General features: G+C 50.3%; 1 protein-coding gene across 3 annotated transcripts in view; it reads right to left on the reverse strand.

Moving 5' to 3' along the window:
• Nucleotides 1-6,963: 6,963 nt before the first annotated feature.
• The window catches only part of MECR (mitochondrial trans-2-enoyl-CoA reductase), a 29,762-nt gene continuing 15,367 nt past the window's right edge, over nucleotides 6,964-21,358 (reverse strand). For 2 of the 3 annotated variants that reach the window (XM_002929559.3, XM_019810259.2), the window contains 7 exons: nucleotides 16,255-16,398; nucleotides 13,490-13,592; nucleotides 12,319-12,421; nucleotides 11,281-11,354; nucleotides 8,963-9,023; nucleotides 8,738-8,810; nucleotides 6,964-7,340 (listed from right to left, as the gene is read on the reverse strand). In XM_002929559.3, the coding sequence (XP_002929605.3) occupies nucleotides 7,180-7,340; nucleotides 8,738-8,810; nucleotides 8,963-9,023; nucleotides 11,281-11,354; nucleotides 12,319-12,421; nucleotides 13,490-13,592; nucleotides 16,255-16,398 (719 nt within the window). In that variant the 3' untranslated portion in view covers nucleotides 6,964-7,179. The remainder of the gene's footprint in view (nucleotides 7,341-8,737; nucleotides 8,811-8,962; nucleotides 9,024-11,280; nucleotides 11,355-12,318; nucleotides 12,422-13,489; nucleotides 13,593-16,254; nucleotides 16,399-21,358) is intronic. The other variant, XM_019810258.1, reaches the window with a different exon arrangement.

Here is a 21,358-nt window from a genome sequence, read left to right on the forward strand (position 1 = left end):
GGAGGGAACGCGCGTTCGCTTCCCGCCCGGCCGGCGTGGGGGCGGGGCTTGCTCAGGGGCGCGCCGGCGTGGGGCGGGGCCAGGTGATCGACAGGCGGTGCTTGAGGCGCGGGGGCAGTCTTCCCCCTCCCGCTCTTTACGTCCTCTCGCGAGTTCGCTATGGCCGGGCCTGCGCCGCTTTCGCAGCCCGTTGGCTTCGCTCCTCCCCCCGGAAGTGCCTGCAACTGTCCCCGCCCAGCGAGCGTTCCTGCTTTTGTCCTTTGAACCGGGAGTGGTTTTGATTTCTGAGCAGCTTTGGAGTTAAGTCTGGATTCTAACCGCCTTTGTATCCGTGACCTTGGGCCCGTTACGCGCCACGTCTCTAAGCCCCGTTTGTCTTCTCTGTATAAGGGGGATAGAAATTCCAACCTTCCAGAGTTGACTGGAGAATTATATATAATACGTCAAGCACTTAGTACCGTTCCCAGCACATCGCAAGTGCCCAATAAATAACCGATAATATTTTAAAAATAGGACAAGTGGCTTCAATAGAAGCAGTGAGGAAAATAGGGAAGTCTGGAGTTTTGGAGCTAGATTAGGCTTGGCACTGACTAAATTACTTGGCCAGTTTATTTTCAATTGTAAAATTAGAATAATTTATCCCATTTCAATGGACTGGCTGGGTAACTAAATGGGGTAGTATATATGGGAGAATATACTGCTTGGAACAGTATCTGGACCGAGGTAGTAACTCAAATATTGGTTCCCTTCTCACTAACTCAATTTACCTAGAATCACAAAGGAGTTGTTTCTTTTTATTTTTAAAACTATATATATGTTTTTTTAATTTTTTAACAAATACTTGAGAGCACAAGCAGGGGAAGGGGTAGAGGGAGGAAACAGACTCCCTGCTGAGCAGGGAGCCCAAGACAGGGCTCCATCCCAGGGCCCTGAGATCATGACCTGAGCAGAAGGCAGATCCTTAACCGACTGAGCCACCCAGACGGCCCTTGAAATTATATTTTGAAAGGATGATTCATTAACTGGTTCATATGATACAGTGAAAAGTCTTCCCATCTCTGTCCTCTGGCCACCTCCTTTCCCTCCCCAGAGGCAAACAATGTAATCAGTTTCTTAAATGTCCTTCGGGAGGTATTTTACACAAACAAAGCAATAGTAGTTTACTATACGAACAGTTTTGTGCTTACTATATTTTGAAAGTCCTTCCATCAATACAAAAGGAGCTTCCTCAGGAGTATTTTTATGGCTTATAAAATACCATTATACACAGTAATTTATTTAATCAGTGCCCTAGTGAAGGATATTGATAGGTTCAAACCATTTGTTGTAACTGCTGCATTGAGTAACTTTGTATATACATATATGTAGGATCTATTTCTAGAAGTAGGATAGTTGGCTCAAAGGGTGTGGGCAAGTATAGTTTGGGTAGATACTGCTCAATTCTCTTCCATAAGTACCTGTTTCTGCATCTCATCAATACCATGTTATCAAATTTTATGATCTTTTGTCAATCTTGTAGCTGAAAAATGCTATCTTGGGGTAGTTTAATTTGCATTTATCTTATTTTGAGTGGAGTGAACCTCATTCTGTTTGTTTAAGAGACATACTTTCCTTTCTGTGTCTGCTTATATCCTTTACTCGTTTTTTTAAATTTTAATTTAATTTATTTTTTAAGATTTTATTTATTTGAGAGAGAGAGAGTAGAGTGAGAGTGAGAGAGCACAAGCAGGGCCAGGGGCAGAGAGAGCAGCACATTCCCCACTGAGCGGAGAGCCCGATGCGGGGCTTGATCCTAGGACTCTGGGATCATGACCTGGGCCAAAGGCAGACGCCCAACTGCTGAGCCACCCAGGTGCCCCTATTTTTTTTTTTTTTTAATTTTTAAAAAGATATATTTATTTGAGAGAGAGAGAGAGAGCACGTGTGAGGTGGGCTTGGAGAGGGAGAAAGAATTCTCAAGCAGACTCCCCACCAAGCACAGAACCTGGGCTTGATCCCACAACCCTGAGCTGAAATCCAGAGTCAGCCACTCAACTGACTGAGTGACCCAGCCCCCCCCCTTTTTGGTTTATTTATTTGAGATACAATGCAAGAGCCGACAGAGGGAGGTGGCAAGGGACAGAGGGAGAGAATCTCAAGCAGGCTCCCTGCTGAGCGCAGAGCCTGATGCAAGGCTCAGCTTGATCTCGCTACCTGAGATCCTGATCTGAGCTGTTACCAGGAGTTGGATGTTTGACTGAGCCATCCAGGCTCCCCCTTTGCCCATTTTCTTATTGATTCATAGGAGTTCACTATATATTAGGGAAATCAGTTCTTTGTTAGATGAGTTACAAATACTTTCCCCCAGTTTGTTGACTTTTGACTTTGCCCAGAGTGTTTTCTGCTATGCAAAAACATAAGATATTTATGGGGTCAAATTTTTCCATCCTTTATTTTTCTTTGATCCTGGATTTTGTGTTGCAGTTTTTCTCAGGTTTCTTGAGGTTTAAAAAGAAAAACACCTCCCATCATTTATTCTGTTATTTTTAGGACTTATTTGTATATTGCAATCTTTGATCCATTTGGAATTTAGTAGTATGAGGATCATAAAATCCTTAAGAACTGGTTCTAACCTTCGTTGTCATGTAGTCTGATCAACCTGTTAAACAGATGGGGATGAGAGCCCCACATAAGGGAAATGCCTGTCTCTAAACCCTGCTCCTCCTCCAGAGTTTCCTAATTCAGGGAGTGGCACCTTCCATCCAGCAAAGTGCTAAAGTTCAACCTTCAACCGCCACATCTAGTCTGTCCTGTTGATTCTTCTTTCTAAATGTTGCTGAATCCATCCACTTCACTCCCATAGACTAAGCTAGTGCAGGCCTTGTCATATTGTTCATACCTCAGGGCTTTTAACCATGCTGTTCCCTCTGTCTGCAATATGGTTGACTCCTTATTTAGGCCTCAGACCTTCCTTACCCTCATCTCAAGTATCCCATCATGATGATGTCATTGTATTGTTTCTTTCACAGCATCTACCACACTCTGTAGTTGCCTTGATTATTTCTTCACTTGTTCACGGTCTTTCTCTCCTACTAGAAGGTAAGCTACCTGGTATCAGGGGCTGTGTTTTTTGTCTCCTACTGTATCCCTAACACCTATAACAGTCCTTTTCACATAGTGGGTGTTCAAAATGTTTATTAAGTGAATAAACAAATGATCTCTTACCTGAATTACATCAGTGGCCTCCTGATTCTCCTTTTTCCTGCCTCCCCATGAGACACAGACACAGGGAAATTTGAACTCTCTTCTGATTGACATGCTAATTATCACTGAACAAAATCAAGGAGTCCAGAGAAAAGAGGGCATACAGGCCAATTGTGGGTCCAAAAAAATCAGGATTGACTGGGATGGTGACCAGACAGGGTCAGGGGAGCTGGCTCCTGGTGCCAAAACTGCTACCTGCTGCATGACCCTGAGCAACTCACTTCGCCTCTCATGGTGTCTTCCTCTTCTGTAAAGTTATGATATTAACTAAAATCTCAATGACACAGGGAAGTTGTAAAAATCAAATGGAATATAGGTAAAAGGGCTTATACACTGCAAAGGGTTAGGGGCATAGAGAAAGCTTGCTTTTCTTTCAGGGTGTGCGAACATCTCCTTACCTTTAGGTCAGCTCTTGTCTTCCCAGGATTTTCCTGCCTGCAAATGCAGGCAGTTGCTGTCCCAGGCCTGAGTCTCTCTTCTTTACCACTTCCAGCTGCTCTGGCTGGGCCCAGTGTCCTACCCAGGCCCCAGTGGCTACCAACAAGTATGAGGCTGGTAGGTGCAGCCAAGAGCTTCCAGGCGCAAGGACAGGCATGCCTGCCACTCACAGATGAATGCAAGAACCTTCTTCTGGGCCTCAAGTCTTTCCCAGAGGAAAGCAGGCTTACTTATCTCATCTCCCAAGTCACAAAGCAGTCATCAATATTACGGCAGTGGCGGTAGGTGCAGGATGGATGCTCCCAGAAGATACCAAGCAGGGAGCGCCAGGGTCAGGAAGCCTCAGGCCACCAGGTGTGCCCAAGCTTTGGTTTAGGAGGTAATGCCTGTTTGTCTTCTTTCAGTCTCCTGGAGCCCAAGGTTCCACCTCCAGTCATTTAAAAAGGATTCTGTTTACTTAGTGGGCCTGAAGAGCTGTCCCCACTCCACAGAGACATTATTCAGCCTGAAAATGAAAAACAGCCTCCCGTACTTGTAAGTGAGCAAGATGATCCATTTGAAGTTCGATTCTTTCTATGATCTCTCCTCACAGTCTCCTCTCTGTGCTGGCCTCTGAAATGTCGGTAATCCCCATCTTGGTCTTTGAAGTTTCAGGGGATTTTCCTTATTTGAAATTCAGAAGCCTGGGAATTTCTGATGTTATCTCTTCTTTTAGTGCCTCCCTTCTCCCAACTGTCCCCTAACCTCCTGCCAGAGGAATTTTTTTTCCCCCCAAAGCACAGTTCTCATCTTCTGGCTCAGAAATCTTTTGTTCCCTACTGCCAATAGGATAAAGTTCAAATTTTGTAGCGGAAAATCATAAACTGCCACAATTCACTTTTTCAGCTTCAGATTGAAAGATTTCAATACAAACTAAATCCGAGAATATCCATCAGTTATAATTAGGTTCAGAGAAAAGCCCAAATACTAGGGACTTAAATAACATAGAAGCTTGTTTCTCATGTAAAACAAATCCTGAGGTGGGCAGTTGGGGCTTCCGGGTGCCTGGGACCCAGGCTTCTTGGGTCTTGTCGCTGACCCATTCTTAACATGGTCAAAGGTGGCTGTGCAAATTCCAGGAATCGGGTCTGTGTCCCAGCCAGGTGGAAGGTGGAAAGGGAAGAAAAAGGTACAGGATGGATGCCAGCTCTATTTTAAAGAGGTTCTTAAGAAATCGACACCTACCACCTCTGTTTGCGCGACAAGGGACAGACCTGTCTTGCTGCAAGGAAGGCAGGAAAACTGTTTATTCCAGCCTACCCTGTGCCTACCTAAAAGTTTCAGCATTAATTCTTAGGAAGAGAATGGATATTTGGGGGAAATGAGAAGATTCTAACATAAATGTCCTGCCTCTATAACAGCTTAATCTGGTCCCTTAGTTTATGCTTGTCTCCCTTCCCTGCCTGAGAAAACTATAATCATCCTTTAAAGCACAGCCCAAATGTCATCTCCAGACCCCTAGAGCTACTGTTCTCAGGACATTTTGCACATCCCTCCATGGGGTCTCTAACCATGGTGTTATGAACCTTCCTCCGGTCTGCCTCCTCTGAGTCTGTACCAGGGGCTGCACCCTCCCCATGGCTGCAGGCTCATCACTCCCCCTAAGCCCAACATTGTGGGCTTCCCCTCCCGCCCCCGAAGAACCTCATCTTAACTGTTCACTCCTGTATCTTTGGACAGCCTCTCCCACCCTCTCAGCCTTTTTTCACTTGCCCATGTTGACCATCTGTACAAGTCAGCTATCCCACTAACCTCAAGGATAGGGGACAGGAGGGACTCAGGCAGATTTGGGCTGATTCTGAGACTGGGTGCACAAGGTAGCAACTCTTATCCAGAGGACACCTGCAGGCCTTCCCCAACCCTGGGCTGAAGCTGAGTCCTTTTCTCCAGAGGACACAGAAGATGCTCCCAAAGGCAAGAGCATTACGCTGGGGGCCTGCGTACATGTTTGCGTGCAACTAAGCCTGAGTGTACCCTGGCCTTCTGAGCCAGTTTTCCCCATCACTGCTGCTGAAAATCCCTCTGTGCCTCCCCTGCTCTGAAAGGTAAGTGCTGACTTCTCAAACCTTCTTGCTCTGACCTCTGTTCACAGTTCTCACCTCAGTCCTCACACTTCCCCGCCTCAGGTGGCAGAGCCAGGCTCCCAGCCCTCCAAACTCTCACATGTGCTGTTGGTTTTGCTTGGTACATGTTTTCCTGCCTGGCCTTCAAGATTTACTATGGATGACACCTCCTCCACGAAGCCTTCCTTCAAGCCTCCGGCAAAGTGGCTGTGTCCCCATGGCCCTCTGAACACCCGAGTCAGTGGCCTCATTAGTATACTGGGAAGGTCTGTTCCCTGCTCTGGGCTAAGCACTGAGAGGGCCAGGCCCCTCCCCCATCACCAGCATCCCTAGCCTCAGGCACATAGTAGGTATCCAGTAAATACATTCCAAAGTCTCTCGTTTTTTTTGCACTGAGTGGATCAAAAGGCAAACACCAAATGAAGTCACAGAATGTCAAACTCTACTCTTTGTCTGAATAAAGCTGTTCATTTTCAGAGCCCATTTTAAGCTTCGTGTCAGGAAGGCTCCCTGACCACAGGCCTAGGACAAGCCCTCAGTGATGGTCTCACAGCACTTCACACACGTTTAGCGCACGCATCACCATGGCAGTTGCTGTGGGCTCTTGGCTTAATGCTGGGTTTCTCAACCACAGCATGCCAGGCTGGGTAACCGCTTGTTGGGGAAGAATGTTCTGTGCACCACAGGTTTGAGCAGCGTCACCGACCTCTACCCACTGGATGCCAACGGCACCCTCCCAACTATGACTACAAATGTCTCCAGACAGTCAAACGTCCCCTGGGGGTAAAATGACTTCAGGCTGAGAAGCACTGGTGTAACAACCATCTCCCAGTGAGAACGGGCATTCCGTAGGGTGGTCCAGCCACCTGAGACCCCATTTCCTTGGCTCCTCAGCCTGCCATTCATTCTCCCATGCAGCTGACCCCCCTCCTGCCCGACTGAGCCACAGGCCACCCAGAGTGAGTCAGACGTTCCTTTTTGCTCCTCTGCGGAGAGCCGGGGGGTGGAGACTGCGTCCTCCTGGCTCTTGTACCTGCCAGTGCCCACCCTTGCTTTGTTTCAGGGTGGCCAGGAAATCATCGCTGGGGGACAAGTGGAGGACGGGCAGGGGGGCTTCTTAGTGCTGGGGGATGGCAGGTGCACGATGAGGGGCTTTCTTGACAGGGATGACTTCTATGGGTTTGTACGTGTTTGTTTTTAGGAAGTTGACTTTATTAGATACCCTGGGGCTGGCCCTGGGGAAAGCCTTGGCTGGCTTCACAACCCTCCTGGTCAGAAGTGATGGTAAGGTGAGGACAGGGCAGCCTGGGAAAGGCTGAGAGGGCCCTGACCCAGGTGCCAGAAACCAGTCCTGCCGATCTGTCTTCCCTCCCACCTCACTCCGGCTCCTCCGCGATTAGCACATGGTGAGAATCTGCTTTGAAGACATGAAGGGCTGCATTGAGGCTTCCAAGGCACGCTGGTAGTCCTGCAGGGGGACCTCGGAGCAGGCAGGGGCTGTGAGCTGGCCTCGGCCGATGAGACCGCACAGCGTGAGGATCAGCTCCTTGAACTGGGCTGTGAGAAGTTGAGGAAGTCAGGGGTGCAGTGGCAGGGCACGGCAAGACAGAGCATGGGCCGCCTCCGGTGGCAGGAGCTGGCGCTCAACTCTAGGAAAGCCTCGAGAGCCCAGGCTTGACCAGGGATAGGGAGGCTGTGGAGGCAGCCTGGTCCCTGGTGGGGTAGGACAGAGGAGCGTGGGGAGTGGCCCCAGGAGCTGGTGGTCAGGCAGAGTGGTGGCGATGAAGGCTCAGACCCACAGAACCTGACTGGGGAGTAACAGAGTCCTGAATGGTGGGAGGGGCAGGAGTACTCTGAGGCAGGGCGGCTAGAAGAGACACGGGGAGGGGTGGGTGTGCCTGGCATGCCTCCGATGTGGAACAGATGAGCTTTGCTCAGGGAAAGGAGCTTTCGCTGAGAGCCCAGACTCCCTCAGAACCCCACAAGTTGAGGTGCCAACATCCCTTCCCAGGGCCTGCCTGTCTCTATGGTTCAGGAAGATGAGAAGTGAAGGCCTCAGCTGAGAAGTGGTTTTTCATAGACATCAATTCATGCGATATTCAAATCTAATCATGTCCCCTGTTCAGAACGGTTTGGTGGCTCTTCATTTGCCCTTAAGATGGAGTCTCAGCTCCTTAAGAAGGGTTGGAAAGCCTTCTTAATAATCTGGTCACAATCTATCTGTCTAGGTCCCCACTCCCTGCGATGGGCTTTTCCACAGGCTACTTTTCCAGCCTGAAACAAGCCACTGATGCCACCACTTTTCTCCCCTTCACCTGGAAAACTCCACGTGATTCTTCATTCTCAGTGTGTGTGTGTGGGGGGTCACACTCTGGGCAGCCAGTCGTCCACTAGAGGAAGGATGGCGTACTGGCTTAGGTTCTGGAGTCAGAGACGAGTTTACATGGTGGTTGCACCACTCCTTACGTGGGGACACTGGGCAAGCTACCTAACCACGCTGAACCTCAGTTCCCTCCAAAGGCTAACAGTATCTAGACAACTATGATGTTTAAACTGAGACAGAAGTTAAGGAACTTGTCCAGGTCCCACGGCTAGGCTGGGTAAACCTATCCCTAGTGGCTCCCAGTGGTGGGGGCAGGATTTGAACCCAGGCTGGCTGGCTCCAGGGTCTGTTCTCTGCACATGGCTGTCTTCCACGGCAGTCTCTTCCCCACTGGCAGCTGCTCAGGATGGGGACAGTGTCTGCCTTGTTCACTGCTGTCACCCCTGGGACCAGCCCCCTCGAGCCCAGTACCTATTTGCTGACCGCAGCTGTAGCTAGAGGCTATTTTCCTTCAACCTGTTGTGGCGCTGGGGAACTCATCACCTCTCCAGGCCTCGGAATGGCGGGTCACTTCTGCAGTCGGCACTGCCCTCTCGTGTGACCCCTGGCGATGGAGCCAGCATCCACTCACCTGGACTGTGGTCCTTCTTCCACTGGGACAACCAAAAGCCTCGAAGTTTGAGATCCTTAAAAATGAGCTGGCTCTGTGGACACAAGAAGGATGAACTGGGGCTCTGAGGGCAAGCGCTTCAGATGCTGCTTGAGGTAGACTCCCTCCAGGGACAAGGGCACCTGTGGGTCTGGACAACTGCGGCGTCCAGGCCTGTGTCCACACCTGCCTCCCCCACCAGCTTACCACAGAGGCTATGATGGGCTGCTTGGCCATTCCCCCGTAGGTCACCATGGTTCCTCCAGGCCTGAAGAGTCCAGAGAGAACAGAGTGGGTGCAGGCGGAAATAGAGCCCTACTCAATCCTGCCAGAACACTTCTATTCCAACCCTAGCCCCTGAACCTGGCTCTCAGAATCCTTGGGAAGGTTTCAAAAACTGCAGACTCTGAGGTCCGACCCAGAGCTAATGAATCAGGAAGCAAGGATCTCTACTCAAGTCGACCGACAAACACCCCCGCCAGATGACACTATGTTGAGCCAGAGTTGGGAACTCACTGGTCTTACCACCCGGTCGGGCTTGGATGAAGTGTTGCAAAGGAGCGAGCTCTGCTGAGAAAAGCCCAAGCCCCGCGAGATTAGTCCTGGCTCCCCTCCACTCCTAGCGCAGACCCCCGCTCTTCACCTGTCCGCGCTGACTCAAAGGAGCAGTTAGATGAGGTGGCTACACACATTGGGAACGGTGTGGGAGGGGCAGAGGACAGCGGGCGGCTGCCCTCGTGGTAGGCGGGGGCCCGCGAGGACCTGCTGTCTGACACCCACACCCGCCCCAACCGTCAAAGGAGAGGCTCAACTGGTTTTTTAAAAAAAAAGTAAGCTAGGACTTGCCATGCTCGACTTCACCTGTGTTCCCCTCCCCACTCCCTGGCTCTTTCCGGAGTTTTGTTGATGGAGGGTGATGGCAGGTGCATGGGGGTGCTCTGTGATCTACAAAATGGAAGCTGCTGTGGGACGCAGGTGATTCTTTGTCTGGGAGGCTGGTGGGTAGTTTGGTCTTAAATTCCCTTTAGCTGACACCTGTTCCAGAAAGTAGCTTCTGGGGGGATCAAGCCTCCCCCCCATATCCCCCTGCACTGCACTTGTTCTAATCAGAATGGCTAACGTTCACTAGGCGTTTTCTGAGTGCCGGGCACAGGTCCGAGCATTTCCATGTGCACTGGCTTGGTGAAGCCTCCCGTAACTGCAGAGGAGCACTTTTATCACTCCGGCTTTACAGTGAGAAAACTGAAGGCCACCTCTCACCTGTGTAGCAATTTGTGCATCACCTCGGTGTCCTTGGACTAACTTTCTGACTAACCTGTACAAGGAGACTGAGACCTGGACCATTTTTCATGTATTGTCTAACTTTCCACAGGCCCACAGCTAGTAAGTACACAGCTGGGACTTAGTAACTCCTGGGCCTTCGCTCGGAATGCCCGCTCATGGCCTCCTCCTACAGTGAGCGAGTGCTGTGGGGATGGCAGGCTGCCCCGGAGCCCCCCGAACTTGGGTGGAAGGGGTGTGCTCAGCAGTCACTTGCCGTTAAGCCTGGCCCTCCCACTTCCCAGACCTTGGGGAGAGGTAATTACCCTTTCGGGGCCTTGTGTAAATGGGGATGGGAATAGTATCCCTCGCTTGGGTGGTCGTCGGGGGGTAAGCCAAGCACTCTGCACAGTCTGGTGCACAGGGAAGCGCTCAGTGATGGCTAGCACAGCTCTTTGACCACATGACCATCTTCCCATCTAGCCCGTGAATTCTAGAGAGTTCCCTCAGTGTCTCAGCCATTTCTGTACCCAGTAGCTAGTGAGTGCTAGCAAGTGTGTGTCAACTAATGTTGTTGCGGGGATTCCCGCTTTAGTTGGAAAGTATCCTTGCAGGCGCCCCTCAGCTCAAGAAGTTTATGTTAACAGAAAAAACAAGGGAAGGACATGCATTGTTAACATTGTCAACAATGCTCCTCTCCCTTGGTTGTGGGATGATAGGGACCTTTTGTGCTTAATTTTTCCTTTGTACTTTTTTTTTAAAGATTTTATTTTTTAAGTAATCTCCACACCCCACATGGGGCTTGAACATACAACCCTGAGATCAAGAGTGGCATGCTCCACCAACTGAGCCAGCCAGGTGCCCCATCCTTTGTATCCTTACATGCTTTCAAAATGTTTTAAGAGCATCATTTTACCTCTAAAATTAGAATCTATTTTTAAAGGCTAATAAAAAATTCAAAAGCTAACAAACTAGGACTAAGGGGCTTTTTAAGATGCCCCTAGTTATGAATCCTTAACTATTTCCCTTTCATAGAAAGCTTAGCCATCTCCTTCCGGGGTCTCTTGGTCATCGGTAAAGGAGGCGGCTGAGAAAGGAAGTGTCTGGATAAGTAGGACAGGACTGTGGTCCCAGTTTCCTGCTCAGGGTTATGCCGACTTGGCCTTGGCTCGCACTGGCCACTGGGACTTGGTCACTTAACAGTCCTCCCAGCTAAAGGCCTGGAGAGCTCTGGCCAAGTGCACCTGCAGGGCTGAGGGACTTACGCTAAGTGTCGCAGCAGCTCTGTGGAGCTTTTCCCGCCAACACAGTTGAGAGCAAGCCGCGGCTGGGGCATGTCCTGGAAAATAAGGCTGCAGTGAGGGAGCTGCAGCTGTAAGCGCGGGCTTTGAAGCTCGCTGCAAACAGCGCTTCCCTGGCCCAAGTGCCGTGTCAGAAGGAGGGTGCGAAGAAAATGGGACATTCACACCTTCAAACTGCCCAAGGAGGACCTTTGCTTTACCAACTTAATCCTGTTATCTGTTTTGGAATTTTGTTCAAAACTTCTCTCCGGGAAAGAACAGATGGAGGGCGTCTACATTCCTTTTCGAAGGACTTCAGTTCACCGAGTGCACCTCTTGTCTGCACTTACAACTCAGTTTACGTGGGAGGTGTTGATCTCCTGCTTCAGAAACGTTCTTAAGAGGCATGTGTTCTTGAGAGTGTGTGTGTTTGGTCACTCCAGGGTTCAGAGGAAGGAGGCTGAGATGTGGTCTGATCACCTATTGGGTGTGCTGGGGGTGGAAGTTCTGGAAAGTTAAGGGGCTGTGAGTTCAGAGAGCCCTGACTCCACGACTTGTAACTGTCTGCCTTGGTAGAATCCTTCATCCGAGTCTTGGTTTTCTCACCTAGAAAAGAGACAGCACCTACTTTGCAGAGCTTTCGTGAGGATTATCAGATACAATGTAAGGAGGGTGCTTCGGAAATGCTTTCCTTTCTCTTCCCTCCCTGTGCCTCGGCTTCCCCAGGTCCTCTCCCAGCTCGGAGATTCACACTGGCTGTGAGGGCTGAGGTGTCGCACTACAAACATTCAAACCTACACACCATCCAGGGTTTCTTGAACTTTGTCTTTCCTGCCTCCCTCACAGCACCCGGGCCCTTAATGCATTCCGTCCCCTGGCTGAGGGAATGGGCTTTACCCTTCCACGAGACAAAGGGAGGATTTGGAGAGGAGCAATGGGGCCAGTCCCAGCCTTACTACCAGGTCAGCTTTCTCCAGGGAGATGAGCATGGATTGAAGGAACAATGCCCCTCATCCTAGGTACCTTAAAGAAGTTTTTCATCTCATGCTTTCTTAGCTCGTCTTCTGTGAAAACATGCTCAGCTCCCAGACTCTTCAGTCTGTCAGTCAGCTTCTGGAGGTCAGGTCTGGAAACCAAACATAATCCATGGCCCTTGGTCACACCTGCTGGCTTTCTCTACCATAGGCTCCTAGGAATCCTCCAATACAGCTGTGAGAACACGAGTTTCTTTTTGTGGAAAGCTGGGATTGAGTGTAAGCCAGGCCTTACGGAGGGGCTGGCTACCTGATTTCATTACATCCCAATACCTCCAGGCCTCAGTTCCCTCACTGGCATCACGGGGTGATTTCTATAGCCCTTGCCAGCTCAAAGGTGCAAGAAACTATCTGGCTCAGGGAGAAGCCACTTCACTTCCTGACTTTGCCTACCGAAACAAGAAACTTCATTTCCTTTCCCCCATGCTTTTCAAGGGCTCTTCAGGGTGTTGTGCAAACATACTCCAGCCCAGGAGTGGCTCTGGGTCTCTTTCGCCAAGACAAACAGTAATGTTTGTTAACACAACTGAGGGGACAGGGAAGGGAAGTGAGCGTCGATTCTCCTCCTAAGACTGGACTTCCATGACAGATGTAGCCACATTCATTGACAGTGAAGCTTAAGGCAACTGGATGCTATGGCGGAAAGAGCATGAGCCAGGGAGCGAAGTCCTTTACTGATCTGCTGTGTCTTCCTTTCTCTGAAACTTGTTTCCTCACCGTAAAACAGAGATGACAAGCCTGCCCCATCTCCTTCACCTCCCTAGTTAGAGCAGTTCAAAGTGCCACACAGATGCAAGGGGAGAAAGGGCCCTGGGTTAGCCAGTTCACAGTAGGAATAACAGCTTCAGTGATTCCCAAATATGAACCATGGCTTTGAGGTCATGGGTTATCACAAGGGTGTCAAAAACTCTCAAAAAGTCTTCAGCAAGGGCGGGCTTCACCTCCTTCCTGCTCTCCCTTTACATTTGGGATGTTTGCTCGTCCTACAGCCAGAGGCCGCCTGGGCTTCTTTTCGGGCAGGCGGTGGCGGCGGACTGCTTATGCACGGGCGCCCTCTGGTGGAGATGGGGGCACCTGCAGGGATGCGGGGGCGGGGAGAGGGGTGGCGGTGGGGCGGAAGGCCCAAGTCGCTTGCACTGGGATCAGGTCTCCCCACACACCTGTCTCGGACCACATTGACGGTCCTCAGGCCCAGGGCCGCGGCGATCTGTATGACTGCTTGCCCCACTCCACTGTTGGACGCATTCTGGATGACACAGTCTCCTGTGGAGCCAGGAAGAGACCCAAGTCAAGCCCGGGAGACCTGTAACAGGTCAAGTGCTTCCTGCCTGGGATCCTATCATGGGGCAAGAGAGGGGAGTCCTCAGGCTCAAAATGACCCAGGGCCTGGCTGCTGAGCCTTCTCAGACCTTGGAGTCTTGCTTACTCTTCTCCCAATGCCCCCCAAAATTCCACAACACCCACGGTGCCTCCCAGGACTTGGCAATTCAGAGTCCACACTGTATATAATTTAGACCCCACTGTGTAAATGACTTTATATCGTTCATCATCCTCCTGATTTTTAGGTCCTCATATCTCTGCTTAAGCTATTTCCATGGTTTGCAATGTTTCCCTATTTCTCTCTTCCTTCGTTTTGAAATCCCACATACCCTTTGAAGCACAGCTCAGGCGTGGCTTCCTTCCCATTTCCCTGTGTGTGTTCCCCCGGCACTCTGCAGGTGGTGTGCCCTGGCTTACACTTGGTGGTGCATAGGTCCATTTCTGGTGAGAGCCTGCAGCCTGCAGCTTCCTGAGGGCACGGCCACGCTATATCCCCCCTTTGTGCTGCTTAGTACAGGCACAGTGCCTTGAAATGGGTTTAGAACTGTGCTGGAGAAACCTGCAGCTCCAGAAACAGGGTCCTAAAGGTAGTCTGTGGTCAAAGCTCAGGCCTGGCTTTGGAGGTAGCCAATGGGGGAGGCAGCATGGCATGCTGGGGAAAACGTGGGCTCTGAAATGAGATGGACCTGGTGTGAGTCCCAGCTCCCCTCACTGACTGTAACTGACTGTAACATGGGACGGGTCATGACCTCAGTTTACTCCCCATGAGACAGGAGTCCTGGGAGCACCCATCAGGATGCTCCTCATTAGTCAGAGGCCATTGCGTCCAGCAAGGTGCTCTGTTATCCCTGAATTGCGATCTGAAATGTAGGGATCCGGTGCTGCAGACACAGGGAAGTTCCTGGAAGAAGAATGCCCATTCTCTGTAGCCAGGAGTCAGTACACAGACTGTCACCCATTAGTGGGCTATGAAATCAACCCAGTGGTTTGCAAACAGCACTTTTTTTTTTTTTTTGGTTAAAATTCCAGAAAATAGAATTAGAAAGAGCATAGTGCACCACACATAATAAGGGTAAATACTGCTCCATGAAACTTTGGTTTCCATCATATACATACTCACATGTATTCTATGTACTGGATTACAGTGTAAGCTGTAATTCTCACTATAGCTCGGTATGACAATTTAGAATAACACGGATCTAGCCCAGGCCACACCTGCCCGGAGGCAGCCAAGTGGAGAGATGCACCATGAGCTGCTGAGGTGGGGAGCTGTCAGAATGCCCTGATGTCCAGCTGCGGACCAAAGCAGAGGAGGCCTGACAGGATGAGATTCAGGTGACCAAAATGCCTCCTGCACCAGGACCTGGGCAAAGGTCCCTGGTCACCTGCTAGCTTTTTCCACCAAAGGTTCCCACGACTGCTCTGGCACAGCTGTGAAGACCTGCACTTCTCTTCGTGGGAAGCTGGACTGGTTTTGCCTCAAGCAGCACTGGCTACCTAAGCTTATCATGCTCCAACATCTCTGCCCCAGTGTCGTCATCCACATGGCAGAGCTAGACCAGGCGATTTCTCTAGCCCCCGGACACGCACAGTGTGCAGGGTGACCCTCCAACGATGGGGATGAGCCCAGCCTCCTGTCAATGGGAGGCTAATTGTGAGGTGGGTTCCATGAAGGTCCTGAGAGTGCCCCTCCCAGCAAGACTGAGCCCTGCTCGCCCATAGTAGTAACCAGCCTTCTCTGGCTTTTCCTCCTTCCATCTCGCTCTCCCCATCCCCTCACTTCTGCTTCCTGGGATCACCTCCCCCTGCAAACTGTCCACCCTCAGTCCTTGTCTCAGGCTCTGCTTTCAGGCAACCCCGAATAGAACACGTGGCTTTGCCGTTTCCTTGCTGAGTGATCTCATGTAAGCAATTTCCTTCTCTGGACCTCAGTCTCCTTGTTTCTGAATAGGAAGAATAATAAAATAGTGCAGAGTTACCGCGCTGTGAGCCAGGTGCTGCGCTGAGTGTCACACTGCACTGTCTCCGTTAACCCTCACAACCCCTTACTCTCCATCTTACGGGTGACACATCTGATGATCTGAGAGGTCAGTTCACAGTGAGAGGTGAAGCTGGGGTTCAGACCCAGGTTTTCTGCCTGGGGCCTGAGCTCTCTAGCAATCATACCAACCTCACTGCACTGCTTTGAAGGTTTAATGCATGTAAAGGCACTTATGTGAACTGGAAAGTGTCATATAAATGGTGAGTGGAATTACTAAGTTCAGCATTTTACTGGAAACACAGGCACTGTGTCTATCTTGTCTGGCTTTGTATCCCAGAGCTTAGCAAAGCTCCATGTTTTTGCTGAACGACAGAATTCCATCCCAAGCTCTAGGGAATGCGATCCTTCAGCGGTTATCCAGAGTGTTCTCCTCATGAGGTTTCAGCATGTTTTTTAGGAACCAAGCTAACAAAGCAAAAGCAACCACCACACACTCACTCGGGTTAGGGGCCTGGCTTCCTCTCAGCCCCTTACAGGTTAAGTCCCCACGGTCTCTGGGTCAGGATTTGGGTCCCCTCCCAGGCAGGAAATCCCGGCCTGCTCCCAGCACCTGTGGGCTCCTACCTGGCTGCAGCTGCTCAAAGTCCATCAACATCCTGTAGGCCGTGCAGGGATTGACGCTCAGGGTGGCAGCACTCTGAAGAGGGAGGTCATTCGGAACGCTGATCAGCGCTTCCTCACTGAACACAGCCTCAGTCCGCCAGGTTCCTGAGTCAGGGGATGAGTCCAGGCTAGTGAGACAGGATCCCTCTCCACACCTGGCCCCAAGTCACCCTCCTTAGTAAACAGGTGCCTAAGATGTCAGCTTTCAAGTACCACTTAGAGAAAAAGGAAGATCGTGAAGTCTTTTTGAATGTCTGTGAGTCCTCATGATAGTTACCATTAGACGCAGCTCACGTTGCCCAGCAGGAGCCTAAGGATCTGAAACTACCAGACTCTGAGTAACGTCGTGACATGGGCAGGAGAAGCTGTGAAAGCCCCCATTTTCCTACTCAGTCCTTCTTCTCCTCATTGAGGGCAGGTTGACTTGGGTGGTATTATGGAAAAAGGCATGAAAGTAGGGGTCAAAGGCCTAGGTTTGGGACCTGGTTTTGCTGGTCCACTAGTTGAGCAAATTCCTAAGTCACTGAGTTTTGGTTACCCTATTATGTAAATGACACTGGCAAGAAGAGCCTGACGGGCCTCCTCTAAGAGCTGCTGCACAAATCAAATGACAGAAGGGAAATGACAAACTCCTATAAAGTGGAGAGAAATGATCATTAACCTCCAGCCCAGGGCGCCTGGGTGGCTCAGTCGTTAAGCGTCGGCCTTCGGCTCAGGTCATGATCCCAGGGTCCTGGGATCGAGCCCCGCATCGGACTCCCTGCTCAGTGCGGAGCCTGCTTCTCCCTCTTCCACTCCCCCTGCTTGTGTTCCCTCTCTCGCTGTCTCTCTCTGTCAAATAAATAAAATCTTAAAAACAAAACAACCAAGATGAAAAAAACCCCTCCAGCCCACAATCCAGTTGCAGACAAAAGAATCATAAAACGTCAGTGTTGAGAAGGCCCTTAGAGCATGGAGTTCAACCTCCTCATTCAACAGGGCTGGAAACCAAGGAAGTGACTTGCCCAAAGTCGCCTGGCCAATCTGGGCTGCCCCTTCCATCTGCAGATACTTTGCGTGCACCTACTGTGAGCCAGGTGCTTGAACAGCACAGACGCATTCCGGCCTTTCATGGAGTTTTATTCCAGTGAAGAACACACAAGAACCAGACAAGCAGATACACTAACTACAAATTATAGAGGCAGAGAGTAACACTGGGGAGAATTACTTGAGATGGGGGTCAGGGACAGCTTCTCTGAGAAGGTGCAGGCTAAGAGTTAAAGGATACAGATACCAGCCACTCAAAGAGTACATCCAGAACATTCTAGGGAGAGGAAAAAGCATATGCAGAGGCTCTGAGGCAGGACAGACAGAAGACGGAAGGATACACACTGGGAGGATACACACTGCAGGCAGAGAGTGATGGGAAGATAGGCTTGGGCCCTGGCTCAAGTGGCTTGGGCGAGGAACGTCACCCAGACTTTCATGATCCTGACCTGGAGTAACCATGAGTTATGGTGTCATTCAGTACATTCACATATATAAGTATGTACACATACATATAACAGAAACCAAAGTTTCACGGAACACTATTTACCCTACTATGTGTGATGCATGATTCTATTCTGATTTTAGTAAAAAAAAAAAAAAAAAATGCTGTTTGCAACCCCGTAGATCGATTTTGCTAATTTAGGGTTACAACCTGCCGTCTGACAGGTGCTCACCCATGCAGGTGGGATCCCATGTAAAGCAGAGTGAGGAGGACAGACCTGGAGTCAGACAGACACAGATTCAAGCCTTGGCTCCACCACATACTCACTAGGTCACCTTAGAGAAACTATTTGGAGACTTGCTGGCTCAGTGTCTGGTGGCCGTGGGCCTCAGGGGTCCTTGGCCTATGCCTCCAAAGCTCTGGAGTGTGTGCACCCACCCAGTTGCTAGGATTCGCCTAGCAGCGCCAGTACCCTGGCACCACATGGTCAGGTGTGGAGAGGAGGGGACAGCCTAGGTGACTAGTAATCGTGCTGTAGGAGGGAGGGAGAGAATGTGGGCTTCAGGGACCAGGTAGTGGAGAAAGGAGGCAGGAACACACTTTGTTAAGGGTTACGTCAGTCCCAGAGTAGATCTGTGGCTGAGAAGACAAGACGCTGGAAAACTGAAGGGTTCCTTTGGAATCTAGGAGGTACCTGGGCATTCTCTCCACCCAGCCTGGTTTTCAAATCTTCATGGCCATCTTCATAACCATGGCCCCCATTTATCTTGCCAACATGTACGGTATCTACTCTGCACTAGATGCTTACTGTAGGGTCCCCTATGCATGAAATCAGGGATGTTTTCTAATACCCCTTGATGGCACGACAATGGAAATCTAGCCTTGACATGAATTTCTGGGGCCTGGCAGTCCCTAATCCTCTTCTCAAGAGAACCTGGGTGGGATGAGGGGAGTGCCCATGGTCAGAACCAAGGGCTTTCAGGGTTTTAAAGTAGAAACCCTTAGACCCCGGAGTGGGGAACCTGTTTTAAAATCCCAGCTCTGCCATTAATGATTTGTGCGACTTAGAATTACCACTGCACCTTTTTTGACTCGTGTCATAGTGTGACGATTAAACACAATGACGTTTGTACAGATGATCACTGTGCCTAGTGCATAGATGTGGAATATCCCGTGGTTTTCTTTACTGATCCTAAGTCCCATGCCCTAGTTCTCAGGACTTCCGTTCCTCACTCCTGCGCAACTGGCCCTTAACCATCTCTACCATCCAATGCAGGGCTCGGCAAACTACCGCCATGGGCCCACCCTGGTTCACCACGTGTTTTTGTAAACCAAGTTTTATCAGAACATAGTCATGCTCACTTCTTAGGTATTGTCCATGGCTGTTTAGGATGGCAGAGCTAAGTAGAGGCAGTATGGCTTGCAAACCCTAAAAAGTTTACAACTGGCCCTCACAAAAAAAAGTTTGCTGACCCTGATCTAATGTGTACAGAAACTTAGGCAAAATTGTTGTGTCTTCCCTCAGTTGAGCTGCACGAGTGAGTTGGGATATGCCAAGCAACGACTGTTAGCTGCATTGTAGAGATGAGAAAACTGAGGCTCAAAGTAGCTGTGGCTTCAACAAGGTCACCCATGGCAGTGGAACGGGATTCCCAGGCCACTGCTGCTCGGGAGGGTTTTGAGCGTTTCCAATGAGTAAGTCAGTCCGCACATTCTCTGGCTCAGTCTCCCTGGGGTCTGGCTGCCTGTGGGGGAAACGCTGGCTATGGGCATAGCTCAGTACCATGAAGGATGGCCACGGTCTGGCCAGTTGAGGACTGCTCTGTTTAATGACAGTCACTCTTACTAACCTGCAGCCTTCACCAGAAGAAAGACCACGCCTGTTCACCGCTGTCTGCCAGAGCCCCACATGCGGCAAAGGCTCACGAAATGCTTGCTGACTAAATGGAGTCGATTATAGTCCCAGCCATTATAAAATCCTCATGCTCTTTGGCACCTGGTGGGAAAGACTGACCTTTTGTCCAGGGAGAAATCCCTGTTCCGGCTGACACCCACCTCCTCCACCCGTGCGATTACTCGCACCTCTGGCAGATGCCCCTCATTCTTCTCTCCAAATCTAGTGACCGACTTCTGTTCCTTTAGCCCCTAACTCCATCCTGTCTTCTCAGGCCCTATGGCACTGCCTTGTTCAGACCCTTCTCATGTGAAGCCTGAACTGTTTAGCCACCTCCTTACTGGCTTCCTGCCTCCACCCTCTGCCTTTCCAGAACATTCTCTGCAGTGCCCAAGTCTGGTCCACTCATGCTTCTGAACTCTTCCTTGGGCTCTCTCTGACCATAGATGTGAGCCTCCATGACTGGGGCCCCCCCACCTCTACAGCCTCATCTGGTGTCTCCCTCGGGCCAGCCGGGACCCAGCCACACCCCTGCAGTTCTGACAGTGCCATGCCTTCTCCCACCGCCGCACCTTTGCACACACTGCACTCCCTGCCTGGAAGCCCTTCCTCACCTAGCCCACTGGCTGTGCTTCTACTCAGTCTTCCAGACTGAGCTCAAGCACCACTAAGCCTCTCCTCATGCTTCCCAAGATGGGGGACTCTTGCCTTTGTGTCCACCCTCTCTTTACAGCACTTACTAGCTTATATTGTGTGAAGTGTTGTTCTGTCGTTCCTGGGTTCCCCATCCCCAGCCAAGAACACTTTGAGGGCAGAGTCTGTGTCTGACAGGGGCTGGCACAAAGCACCACTCCCTCTCAATACAGTGAATCCTGCAGCTCTCTGCTCAGATGGCTAGGCTCTTCCACTGCCAGCTGGGGCTGCAGGGGAGAGTGGGGCCATTCTTGGCAGCTTTTCTCTTCCTTTGGCGGGGGAGGGGCAGAGGGAAAGGGAGAGAGGAATCCCAAGCAGGCTCCACGCCCAGCTCGAAGCCTGACACAGGGCTGGATCTCACCACCCTGAGATTATGACCTGAGCCGAAATCAAGAGTTGGATGCTTAACTGACTGAGCCACCCAGCTGCCCTTCTTGGCAGCTTTTCTGATCTCAGAGAAGAAAAGAGCTTCTAGTAGACTGCTTTTACTGTTTTTTCCTGCCTGGTATCTTTTTCTTTCTAGAACTGTTCCTCCTAACCTCAGAAGCTATCAACCACAAAGCTTCATCCTCTGAACCACAGGGGTGGGCAAGAGACTCAGCTGGGGCAACTGGAATGGCCCAACACCACACCTCTGGTGGTTTTAGGCCATAAGCATCTTTGCCACAAGCATTTTTGCTATTAGCCATAATGCATTAGCCATAATGCAATTTTGCATTAGCCATAATGCAATTTTTGCCATAAGAAGTTAAAAAAATAACGGTTGACAGTTTGGTTTGACAGTTTGTTGGTTTCATCTTCTGGTTGACAGTTTGGTTTCATTTCTCCATTGACACAGTCCTTCTGTTTTATACTGTATATACCTTAGCCCTCATAATGGTCTATACAGTAGCACAGAGTTTTGAGCCCACATTTCCCAGAGAACTTTGGAACGTCTATCAATAGAAATGTGACAATATGCCAAAACCAGACAACCGTACAAAAGGCTTTCACAACACAATACAAAG

This window comes from Ailuropoda melanoleuca, chromosome 2, assembly GCF_002007445.2.
Source record: "Ailuropoda melanoleuca isolate Jingjing chromosome 2, ASM200744v2, whole genome shotgun sequence".
Lineage (NCBI taxonomy): Eukaryota > Metazoa > Chordata > Mammalia > Carnivora > Ursidae > Ailuropoda > Ailuropoda melanoleuca.